This window comes from Henckelia pumila, chromosome 4, assembly GCF_033568475.1.
Source record: "Henckelia pumila isolate YLH828 chromosome 4, ASM3356847v2, whole genome shotgun sequence".
NCBI lineage: Eukaryota > Viridiplantae > Streptophyta > Magnoliopsida > Lamiales > Gesneriaceae > Henckelia > Henckelia pumila.
Window position 1 is genome coordinate 72,152,280 of NC_133123.1, and position 12,965 is coordinate 72,165,244.

At 35.7% G+C, this 12,965-nt stretch overlaps 1 protein-coding gene across 1 annotated transcript; it reads right to left on the minus strand.

The window, feature by feature from the left end:
- Positions 1 to 4,011: 4,011 nt before the first annotated feature.
- LOC140861204 (uncharacterized) lies at positions 4,012 to 6,970 on the minus strand. The gene is made up of 3 exons (XM_073264209.1): positions 6,529 to 6,970; positions 4,637 to 6,493; positions 4,012 to 4,346 (listed from the first exon to the last, which is right to left on the minus strand). The coding sequence occupies exons 1-3, from the start codon at positions 6,968 to 6,970 to the stop codon at positions 4,012 to 4,014; spliced, it is 2,634 nt and encodes an 877-aa protein (XP_073120310.1).
- Positions 6,971 to 12,965: the final 5,995 nt, after the last annotated feature.

Genomic DNA, 12,965 nt, shown 5'->3' on the forward strand with positions numbered 1-12,965 from the left:
TACTCGCTGGCAATCTTAGTCAATGTGTACGTACCTCTAGGCTAGTTCAAGTATAGTAGATCCTAGGTTCCAGGCCTATATTCAAAAGTTCACCATATCACTACACAAGTTCTATAAGTCTTAACTAAGCTAATAAATACTCCCAAAACTTAAATAGATTCCCGAACCATACCTTTGTCCGTAGATAGCCCTTTGGAGTCGCTAGTCCCGGATGACTATAACCACACCTTGGTTATTCCAAAACCTCCATTATAACCGATAGGGCCCTTAAGTATATAATTCACACTATATAACTGATCGAAGAAGGAAACTCGGAATTCGTATTTGAAAATGAACTCCGGAGACCCCTATTTATAGCCAAAATTTCCGGACACAAACGTTGCGTCCGTTCGGGTTCGTTGCGTCCGTTCCTGCATGTTTGACACTTGTCAAAACTCGTAGCTTAGTCATCAAGCCACCTCATGCCTGCCTGTATCTCAAGGAACGTTGTGTCCGTTCTGCCCCTCCATCGTTGCGTCCGATGGCCAACGGAAGCTTCATTCGTCAAATCATCTTTTTAGTTGATTAAGCCCGGAAATCGGTTAATTACTAACCCTTAATCATGTTTAACATATTATTATCTTAAAATGGGTTCTGGGTTACTACATCATATGTCAAAGTCAAATGGTCTAACCATACAGAGCGAGAAGCTAAATGGGAACTAAAAGAGGATATGCAGAAACAATTTCCTTATCTCTTCAAATCAATGGAAGAGTCAAGTTTCGAGGACGAAACTTTTTATAACGAGAGAGGGATGTGAGAACCCGAGATTTTAGTAAACCAAACTAAGATATACTGAACCGAGAAAGTAAACTGAGTTGAGGTGGACTGAAATAAGGTAAACTGCAAGAAGGTAGACTGAAACTAAACTGAGATAGACTGAAATGAGGTAGAATTATTGAGGTAAACTGAAGTGACCAGTTGACCAAGACAAGTCTAGTAGCTAGCCAGACTGAAAGTCAGCTGCTCCAATTTTGTAACTGACGCATAATGACAATTAAGGGCAATAAATGGGCAGCCTAACAATCAAAATCTTGCCTATAAATAATACTCAGATTTCTGAGATTTGATACACGAAATTCTAAGAAAAACACATGAAATTAGAGTAAGAGCAACCAGTTGAGCAGCAGTTGAGTATTCAGTCAGCAAGGAGAACTGTTCAGTTGAGTAAGAGCAGAAGTTGCAAGACCACCGAAATTCTGTTAGCAATCACAGTGAGTGGGATTAATATTTTAAAGTATCATATTATGTTTTAAACATGTTTCACATGTATGTTCTATTTTCAAATTTCCAAATTATGTATTTTTATGCACCAAATCTTTTGAATTAGTGGTAGAAATATATATTCTGAATATTCTGTTTCTATTCTATTATGATTCCTCATCTTTTAGAGGATAAAAATATAAAAGACTGATATAAGTTAATCACAAAACTCATAAGTAAATTGGCGCATAAATTTACTCTGTATTTTGCTAAGTATTTGAGATTTCAGTTATGTTATGTTTCTTTACATATGTATAAGTTTCTGAAAACGATTTAAAAGCTGGGATAATTCTCCCATTTAGGGGTTAACAAATTTTTTCAATAACCATCCGAACCGACCGCTCCGCACTGTCGTATCTCATTTTTTAAAATAACCGCGGTTTAAAAAAAAAAAGAAACCGCCCTGCCGCCACGGTTCGATTATTTTTTTTGGTCCAAACCGCTCTGCACTGCACCGTCGTGTATAATTGTATTTAGCTATAATTATATTTATAGCACATTGTATATACATTATATGCAATAGATTCTTACGCCGCCTCCATTCTATTCTCTCCCAAGTATTCTTCAAAAAAAATTTCCCTCTCTCTCTTGTTAATATATTTACTACTTCTCAATACAAATATTAATCTTCTATCTTGTCTAAATATATTATAGTTGATTAATTTTATTTTTTCGCTTGATTGTTATTTTATTTAGTTTTATTTAGTTTATTATATTTTTCAATCATTGTTCTAATAATTTGAATAGTTCTATTTTTTCTATTTTACTTATCATTAAAAAAACCGCGAACCGACCGCAACCGCTTAAAACCGTCAAAAACCGCAAATATGATTTTACATATAAAATCGCAAATAAAAAAATAAAAAATAACCGAACCGCAATCGGCAATTCGGTTTGAATTTCTTATGAAAAACCGTCAAACCGCACCGTAATCACCCCTACTCCCATTTATCGAGTGACACTCATATCACTCACCTACCCCAACCATCCATCTCAGATAACAACGAAGATGGGCTAGAAGAAGATGAGTAGAACCAGTTCTGAGGTTGGTGATGAAGACCAATAAACTGATGATGTTCAGTTTCTTTTTTCATTTATTTGTATTAAGTCGCTGCATATTAAATTTTATTCGATTCAAAATAAAAATTGTAAGACAATATGTATTTCAGTTTTATGAATGAATAAAGTAGTTTCTGTAATTTCTGAAATCTGAGGTTTTGTTGTTTAATGGGAAAACATTAAATAACATATGTTAAATTATTCAAAATTTTCGACAATGAGCCAAGATTTCCATCAATGAGAAGAACTAACAAGCAAAAACAAACAAAATAGACTATTTCTCTGTAGGCAAAGAACTAAGCTAACACGTAGAAAACAATCCTTTCACCAACTATCCATTCTCTAGACGAAAGTACTCAATCAACATCTGACAGAGCAAAGAAATTAATAAATTTAAGTTCCGAATCATGCTCTTCTATCATTTGCTTTCCGTTGAGGAAGACCTAAAGTAATGTCAATTTTCTTATCAAGACAAAAATGTTTTGTTTGGGCTTGAACTTTTTACTCAATTCTTGATGCTTAATCAAATGCACAATATGCTTGATGATTCTTGCACTTGCGATAAATCTTGAATCTGTGCATGGTAGACCGAGTGTGAGGCCTAACAGATATTATGTGATGTCATTTGGTTCGTTTTAAGTTTCATGTCCAAACAATTGTTGGAGTACTAAAGGTTAATTTGGATACAAAAGTTATTGACTTAAAAAACATTTAAATAAGTCTAGCTTTTTAAAGTGCTTTTATTAAAAAAATCAGAAGCAGTTTTAGAGTTTAGATAAATGTTAAAAAAGTTTTTTTTTAAAATAAAAAAACATAAGCAAAAACCAAAAAGTCAAAAATTCTGGCTTTTAAAAAAACACTTATTTGGGCTTAAATAAGTGTTTTTTAAAAAACTGCTTTTGTAACCAAACCCCTAATTTTTTTAAAAAAGCATTTTTTTAAAAAAAATAAGTGTGTTTTTTTTTTGGCTTCCGTAACCAAACGCACTTTAAGCAATAATAATTTTAAATTCGTCTTTGGATCGCTCAAATGAATACAATGAAAGGTCATAAAATAAATGTTTATAATTAATTCAAAAAAATATATATATACGCAGAATTGCATGCACAACTATAAATACAATAAATCAAATTAAACTATTCGGAAAAAAAAGCAAGACAATTAAGAAATTCACAATTCAAACTTTGGACGTTCGTACTATTCTAGACATTGTTCTAAAAAGTTCGCTTAAACGATGCTTAATCTTGCTTAAACTTTAATACGTTTAAGTTCGATTAAGCGACCGCTTTTTAGAACGGAAAATTTCATTTATTTTTTAAAATGAAAACATTTTTATAAATATGTATTTTTATAGTTTAGAACTTGAATTATCTATTAAATCATATATTTATGGTTAATCTAACATTTTATTTAATGTATATCTTAAAAAAAATTAAATTATAGTAAAAATTCAAAACGCTTTTTCACGCTTAAGCGAGTTAGCTTAAACTTGAAAAGTTTGAAACTTGACCTTCACGCTTCGACGAGTTTCACGTTTTTTAGAATCTTAGTTCTAGACAAATAGAATAGAAAAGTAGCAAACTTGTCTTGAAAGCATTAATCCCTCTCGTGAAAAGAAAATAAATGAAAAATTTACCATTCCATTTCACCTCATCCAGCCAAATAAGCCTTTTGAATCTTATTCAAGTCTCTAACAACATCAGACATCATCATCCGATGTTTCGGGAATTCCAAGGAACACGCCACTCCAATTTCAAGGACACAGGTCACGCAGTCCCTTGTCCTGCTATTATTTGTATCTAATTCATGCACAAAGATTTGATTCATAATATAACTCATGTCTTGGCTAACTAAATGGTGAAGGCTCGATCGACCATTAAGTGATGCGTCATCGGTCGGTCTTATGTTGGTGAACATCTCCAGCACAAGAATCCCGAAGCTATACACATCCCCTTGTATCGTCATATTGTTGGTCGTTCCATACTCTGCAAAAATTGCCAAATGCAAATATAAAAAACCATTCTTGTATTTCCTCATTGGGAATAATGTATATATACAGGGGCGGAGCCAAAAAATAAATAAGGGATGACTAAATGTTTTGAAAATTCAATGCTTAAACAAAATTCATACCATATTATGTTTGGACTGAGTAATTTTTAGTTTGTGTTAAAGAAATAACTTTATATATATGTGTATATATATAATATATATTTCTAGTTGGGTCAGGGCCCAGGCCTGCCACCCCTTAAATCCGCCCCTGTCAGTATATATATACCTGGTGGAATATAGCCAATGGTACCCTTGATTGCCATTGAGCTGCTGCTTCCTTCATGTGCTGGAAATATGCTCGACATCACTTTTGTCAATCCAAAGTCCCCAACATGGGCGGTTACGTTTTCATCCAATAAAATGTTACTCGGCTTCAAATCACCGTGAATGATGACGTATTCATTTCCGCAATGTAAATATTCCACGGCAGATGCAATATCAATAACAATATTCAATCTTTGAGTTATGCTAAGATTCTTGTTGTTTTTGCTCTGCGCTCCACTTTCTTCTTGTGTATCATCTTTGTGCAGCCATTCCTCCAAGCTTCCGCCGCACATAAGTTCATACACCACTGCCATAAAATCAATGCCTTGGAAGTTGGTGCTTTCACATACACTCAATATTTTTACAAGGTTCCTATGTCTGATCCCTTTTGTTGCTTTGCATTCTGTAATGAAGCTTTTCGAAGCACCTTTGACTTCAAGATTGAAAACCTTTACTGCCACCAGCATTTGTTTGTCTTCGAGAATGAGAATTCCTCTGTAAACAGAGCCAAATCTTCCACAACCGAGTAAATTAGTTGCGGAAAATCCATCTGTGGCTTTTAAGAGATCTGCATAAGATAGCCTTAAAAATGAGTCTGGAACTGATAGCACCGAATTCTGCTCTTCTTGTTGTGATATCCGTCTTCTGTACACGAGTTTGTAGATGGATGCCCAGAGTATGACACATATGGTTCCTGTGCCTAATGCAGAGATCAAGATTTTCAAGAGAGGTGATGCGTGTTTCTTCTTGAAATTTGTAGATTTGCAAGGAGGAATCTTTAAAAAACCAATCCCTCCACACAGGTGGTCATTTCCTTCTAGCGAAATTGCGGTTTTGTTCAGAAAAACTCCTTGTGTTGGCACTTCCCCTTGAAACTTATTGAAGGACAGATTCAAACTCTTTAGGTTCAACATATCTCCTAGAAAACTTGGGATGGAACCTGACAAGTTATTCTGTGAAAGATCTAATTCTTGTAATCCCTGCAAAGAAACAAGCCCAGTAGGTATCTCCCCTCCAAGAGAATTGTTTCTCAGATAAAGGCGTTCTAGCACGACGCAGCTGCTCAAAGCTTTTGGTATCGGTCCGTACAATCTATTGTGAAACAAGTCCAACTTACTAAGGTTAATGAGGGAGCCATTTTCCACTGGAATATAACCGGTAAAGGCATTGTGGGACAAATCAATGGACCAAATGGATGAAAGGCTAGCAAGTTCTTGAGGTATTGAGCCACTGAGATTGTTCAAAGAAAGGGTTAAGCTCAGGCAATTACTCAAAGTTCTTGGGATTTCGCCATAGAAGTTGTTGTCCGCTAAGTAAATATGCGTTAGCAAATTTAAGTTACCCAGAGAAGACGGTATCTCATTAGTTAGTTGGTTAGCCCCTATGTAAATTTCTTGCAACTTATATAGGTTTCCAATCACCGTAGGGATGGAACCTTGGAGAAGATTGGCATCGAAAACAAGTCGAGTAAGACCGATGAGATTTTGAATACCTGAAGGAATGGTTCCATGGATTTGATTCTCTCCTATATTAAACAAGCTAAGCTTACTTGACAAATTATCAATGGAGTCTGGCAATGAACCACTGAAAAGACTACCACCAACATCTATAACTTCAAGATTCGTACAATTTGTCAAAGATGATATGAAGCTAATATCACCCTCCAAACTAGTTTGATAAAGTAGAAGCACTTGAAGGGCCGAAAGGCGTTTGAAATCTATCAGCACTTTCCCAGTCAACTTACTGGAAGACAAGTATAAACGTTCAAGAAAGGAAGCATTCGAGAGCGAAACCGGAACATTTCCAACAAAATCGTTGCCTGCCAAATTAAGTTGAGGTAATAGAGATTGGAGCATTTGGACAGGTTTCTTGGTATCTCACCACTGAAAGAGTTGTTACTAAATTCAACTAGTTCCAGCCGCCTCAAGCGGCCAAATTCTTCCGGTATCTCGCCGTAAAAGCTGTTGTTTTGCAGAACAAACTCTCTAAGAAAAGAAAGATTACCTAGATGGGGTGAAAGGGATCCCACGAGGGCTCGGGACATCAAGTTGATGGAGACAACTCGGCCTCGATGTCTTGTGCTGCACAAAATCCCTTCCCAATCACAAAAATGCTCGGTTTCGTTCCACGATCTTATACTCCCCAATGGATCATCATCAATGCGATTCTTGAAAGCCAACAGAGCCGAAAAATCCGTTTCATTGTTCGTGTAAGTCGCAGGAGCAGTGCCAATGTACAAGAACAAAAGGCATAACACCATGGAATATACATAATTGATGAAAACTAGCTTTTCCATTGTTGGTTTCATTTCTTGGCACTAATTATTTCAGGTTTCAATTCAATAAATATACACACCATGCATATATATGATCTTGTATCGTAACTCTTGACTCCAGGTCTTCGGATATGATTATGTTATTAATATGAAAGCAATATTTTTAGCATGATTTTGAACTAGTCAGTCCTCTCTAGTGTAATGTAACATTAACACTTGTGACTTGTATCTGGAATGATAGCAAACTGCTCACACCAATCCATAAAACAGTTCCAAAACATGATCCTTTACAACACAGATTTAATTTAGGAAATAAAATAAAAGTTACAACAAATCAAGAGTATAGAAAACTAATTAAATGGACCCAACCCAAAGTTAATAATTAATTTGGACGAATAATTGCATATTTTTCTTGAATGATTTATTAATCTACACTATTTATCCATTTTTTCTCTTCTACTTTTTTTGAATATAGTAGTATATTAAATTTATATTATCTTCTCATTAATAACTAATTTTTAACTACTAAATAATATATTATTTCATAAATAAAAAATCATGAAATATCATATATTATATCATACACGCAACTGCGTGTGCTTCTGTCGCTAGTATATATTATCGAGTAATTAAGGACGAGAAAAATACTGAAATGTTATGTATACCGAGTTTATCATACCAAAAAATATACCTAATTTGCATATTGTATACCGAAGATTTCGATATAGTACGATAACAATAACGAAATTTTCGATATGACAACGATATGAAATCTGGAAATTTCTCTAGATATCGAAACAATATATATAAATTAAAAATATAAACTATTTTAAATAATAAAGTTATAATAAAAAAAATATAAGTTTATTTTTTGGTATATAATGATATATATATACTGATATCATTATGAAATTTGGTATACAACAAAAACTCGGTATAATCGATATGTTGGTTATACAAAAAAAAAAAAATTGATATACGATATACAATTTTGGATATACAATATACCACATCTACAGTACCGGTACGATATACCAATTGTACAATACAATATACCACTTCTGTATTTTTTTTTTTGAGAGAAAATATACCACTTCTGTTAATGAGACCTTCAAATGACCAATTCCAAACAATCGTAGGAAAAAAATTTATTTCGTCTTTCTTAAGAAACTTTTTGACTTCTAGACTTGTAGACTTGTAGTCCTTTTAATGCGTTGAATTATATATGTCTTGCATGGATCTATGGAGCCCATATAATAAATTGTAATCCAATAACTATAATATGAAAGTTAATAACTATAATATGAAAGTTGATTTCATCCACACTTAAACTTATATTTATTTATTAATATTAACGAGTAAGTGCGAGAAAAATACTGAAATGTCTCGCATACATTACCCAAATATATACTGAATTTTGCATAAAGTTTTTGTATACCGGATTTAGATATATTACGGTAACGATAACGAACTTTTTGATATGACAACGATATGAAATCATGAAATTTTGCTAGATATCGGAATTTAAATTCCGAGTTTCAAAAATTTAAAAGATTGAATCGAAGTTTTTAAATTTGGCCAGGGACTAAAAGACAATTATTTATTTTGACTAGTCCTTAATCCAACTCGATGATGGATTTGCCCCTCATTTACTTTTTCTTCAACGTGAAGAAGCAGAAAGTGTTAGGAATACACATTTAAAAATATTTTAGAGCTACAATAGCTCGTTCTTGAAATGTTCAAAAATGAACCGAACACCGATAAATTATATAATATTTTAGAGCTACTTTAGAATTTTGGAGAATAATCTACTGCCTTTTATTAAGCTACAGTGAGAATATATATATACAAAGTACATAGAAATCAGATCCATGAAGATAAGATCGTACAAAACAGAAAAAGACCTAAAAAATAGGAACAAACAAAACAACCCATGTGCATAGCCATAATACTCGGTACCTACCTTGACTATAATACACTTATAAAATGAACTTTAATTAATAAATCTACACTCCCCCTCAAGCTTGACGGTAGATACTCCGAAGATCAAGCTTGCTACAAAGTTCTTGAAAGTTAGGACGAGGCAAAGCTTTTGTCAATATATCAGCAACTTGGTGACGTGTGGGAACATAGCTTAAGCTGATAGTCTTATCTTCGATTTTCTCACTGATAAAATGCCTGTCTATTTCAATGTGCTTGGTTCGGTCGTGTTGTACAGGGTTCTTAGCAATACTCAATGCAGACTGGTTATCACATAAGATATTGACTGATTTGTGTTCACCAACCTTGAGTTCTTCAAGTAATCGTTTGAACCACATTCCTTCACAGATTCCGAGTGCAAGTGCTCGAAATTCAGCTTCAGCACTGCTTCGCGCCACTACCGACTGCTTTTTGCTACGCCATGCTACTAAGTTTCCCCATATGAAAGAGCAATATCCTGATGTAGACCTTCGATCTGTTGGAGAACCTGCCCAATCTGCATCAGTATACACTGACACTTCACAGTTTGGACTTTTCCTGAACATAAGACCAGTTCCTGGATTACCTTTAAGATACCGTAGAATTCTAAGGACAGCTTCCATGTGTAACTCCGACGGATTGTTCATAAATCTGCTCACCACACTCACTGGGAACCCAATATCTGGACGAGTATGGGATAAATAGATCAGCCTACCTACAAGGCGTTGATACTGACCTTTATCTGCTGCAATTTCATTAACCCGAGCTGTAATTTTTACGTTTGGATCCATGGGAGTGTCTACTGGCTTGCATCCTATCATTCCAGTGTCCTTGAGCAAATCCAAAACATATTTCCTTTGAGAAACTGAGATTCCTTCCTTTGATCGTGCTACTTCCATGCCGAGAAAATACTTCATATGACCGAGGTCTTTAATCTCAAACTCCTTGGAAAGAATTTGTTTTAATCGGTGTATTTCTTCCCCATCATTTCCTGTGATCACTATGTCATCAACATATACACTCAATATTGAACACTTCCCTTCTGTTGTGTGCTTTACAAATAGAGTGTGATCCGTTTGACATTGCAAATAGTGATGAACTTTGAGTACTCGAGAAAACCGATCAAACCATGCCCTTGGTGATTGCTTCAGCCCATACAGAGACTTCTTTAGCTTACAAACTTTATTTTGAGTTGAACCATCTTCAAAACCTGCCGGGATATCCATGTATACTTCCTCTTCTAGATCGCCATTTAGAAATGCATTTTTTACGTCTAGTTGCAATATTGGCCAGTCAAGATTGACAGCGAGAGTTAATAAAACTCGGATGGTGTTGAGCTTGGCTACAGGTGCGAAAGTTTCTTGGTAATCAATTCCATATGACTGCGTATATCCCTTGGCGACCAACCTTGCTTTGAGTCTCTCGATAGTCCCATCAGCTTGATGTTTTACCGAGAAAAGCCATCGACATCCCACAGTTCGTTTTCCTGGTGGAAGATTTGTTATTTCCCATGTTCCATTCTGTTCCAAAGCTCGATATTCGTCATATGTAGCATCTCTCCAAGCTGGATCTTTGAGGGCTTCATACACTGTATTTGGAATCTTGACTTGATCAACTTTGGATAAGAAAGCTCGGAAGTTAGTTGATAGTTTCCCGTAGTATACAAAGTCGTCCATGGAGTGAGGATGCCGTGATCTAGATGACTTTCGCAAGGCTATAGGAAGATCAAGGTCAGATAAAGGAAGAGATGAACTGTTACCTTGTTCAGTGGTTTCTGACATTGCATTCCGAGAAGATTCCTGGGTGTCCTGAGCTTGTGCATCTGGGATATTTTCTGAGTTGGTACTGGACATGTCTAAATCAAGGTTTGGTGGATATGGCAGCACACTTGTGTGGACAGTGTCATTGTTATTCAGCTGTTGGATGTTAGGAGATGTGTCATATAGGATGTCCCAGACTTGTGATTGTGGTTGAGATACTGTATTTAAATTCTCCCCCTCAATCACAGTTTGGGAATAGAAAGATTGGGATTCAGCAAAAGTAACATCCATGGAATTAAAAAATTTCTTAAGTGTAGGAGAATAACACTTGTACCCTTTTTGTCGAGGAGAATAACCCACAAATATGCATCTAATTGATCTTGGATCCAACTTATTTTGATGGTATTGGTGCACAAATTCTGTACAACCAAATACCTTCGGGCTGATGGTGCTAACAAGATGAGTGTTTGGATAGGCTTCTGTTGGAAAACTGGCGAGTTCCCAGACCAATTACGATTGATACCCGGTGCAGCGGAAGTTTAAAAATTTTTTCATGGAACGTTTCCATGGTATGGGTATCAACCGTTCATCGATTGAATTACGTGTGTGTAAAATTTAAATAACAATTAAATAAATTTTACCTCAAATCTCGCAACGAGATTAATGGACACCAACAGAACAATTCTGCTCTTGTTGTCTCTCCCTGGAACCGATGAACGCCTTCAATCAGGTCCACGAACAGAGGTTTAATCCCTCTGATAGATTGCACTAGAAAATCTATCAGAAGTTTTCTGCGAAGAGAATACACGAATTTGATTCGTTATTCCTGACCGCGATTCAAAATCACAGACCGGAATTTTCTCGGGCAGAGCAAAGGGAGGGGACGGCCGAAAACGTTTTTGAGAGAGAAGGGTTTCGAAAATCCTGTCTCAAAAATTATGACCTGTTGTGTGTAATTTCTGTACTGAAATAACTTATTTATAATGCAGGCCACTAACACCTTAGGGCCCATTAGTCATAAGCTGGGGCCCGACAAGCAAAGCCCGCTCGTTCAGAAATTAATATAAAATTCATCGTGACTCCGATTGATGAAACGATTTCACCAATGTGCACAGAAACCATTTCTGCACGTTTTAAAGTCAAAATAAATTTTCCTGAATCCGAATTCAGTGGTTTCCAAAAATGTCCATCCCTATGTCATTTTAGGAAATCCTACTCCCTTACTCTTATTTAAGAAGTCCAACTCCTTAGTTCATTAAATTTAACTCTTTAAATTTAACTATCTCAACGGGGATTAAAACTCCATTACACTGTGTGACCCTCAATGGTTCAGGGATACAGCTAGCCGTGGGCTCACAACTCCTTGTGACTCGGAACAACACTTTCCGACTTGCCCAACGAATCATGGTAAAGCGCCTAGCAACATCGCCCCATGATTCCCTAGGTATCACTGATAGTGCCTACAAGAACCAGTAGATTTTGGTTAACGTACAGTACGGTCCCTTCATCCATATATCCCGATCGAATCAACAACCATTGGTATATCGAGAGTCGCTCAAGATTCGATAACTATGCAATGCATCTTGAAGATCAAATTAGTGACATCGCATGTGCTACTAAGAAACCATTTCTTAAATCACATCAAGTACTCTGGCCAGAGATTTGTCACACTAATATCTCCTCAGATCGCATAGGATATCCACACTCGCAAGTATGTGGTGAATCCTTGACAACAATGCATTGACTCCTATATGTGTCGTAACTGTACCCAATCTCGACACCTGATTCCTCAGAGTCGGTAAACGAGTCAAAGCACAGTACTAGCATATAGAGTCTCCATGATGTTTCAAGTCGTAAGGACTAATGGTGTACAACCAAAACCGCGGACTTTATCCACTCGATAAGTGATAACCACTTGGAAAGTCCGGATAGGGTAGTTCGACTATTCATCCTATGAATATCCATTTGCATGCTTCGAACATCTCCATGTTCCCTACCAATGAAACGTGGTACTCCGCATCGCAAATGCTAGTCTCAAACTCGAGCGATCCTTATCCTTATTATCGGACGGCTCAATCGACTAGGAACGGTTTTAGAATATACAGTGACTATAAGATGTATTTCATGATAGACATCTCCATGTTCTACCACATCTTACATACACTATAGTATATTCAAGGTCTTTATCAAAACAACAATAGTATATCACAATATAACAATATGAAGTAATATAAAGTCATTGCCATAAAAGTGTAAATAATATTAAACAAAAGATTGTTTATACAAAGAGTCAACAA

Coding starts and splice junctions, on each gene's coding strand:
- LOC140861204 (XM_073264209.1), bottom strand. CDS start 6,970: ATGGAAAAGCTAGTTTTCATCAATTATGTATATTCCATGGTGTTATGC. Junction 6,494..6,528: donor ACCAAGAAACCTGTCCAAAT/GCTCCAATCTCT, acceptor TTAATTTGGCAG/GCAACGATTTTGTTGGAAAT. Junction 4,347..4,636: donor CATTGGCTATATTCCACCAG/GTATATATATAC, acceptor CAATTTTTGCAG/AGTATGGAACGACCAACAAT.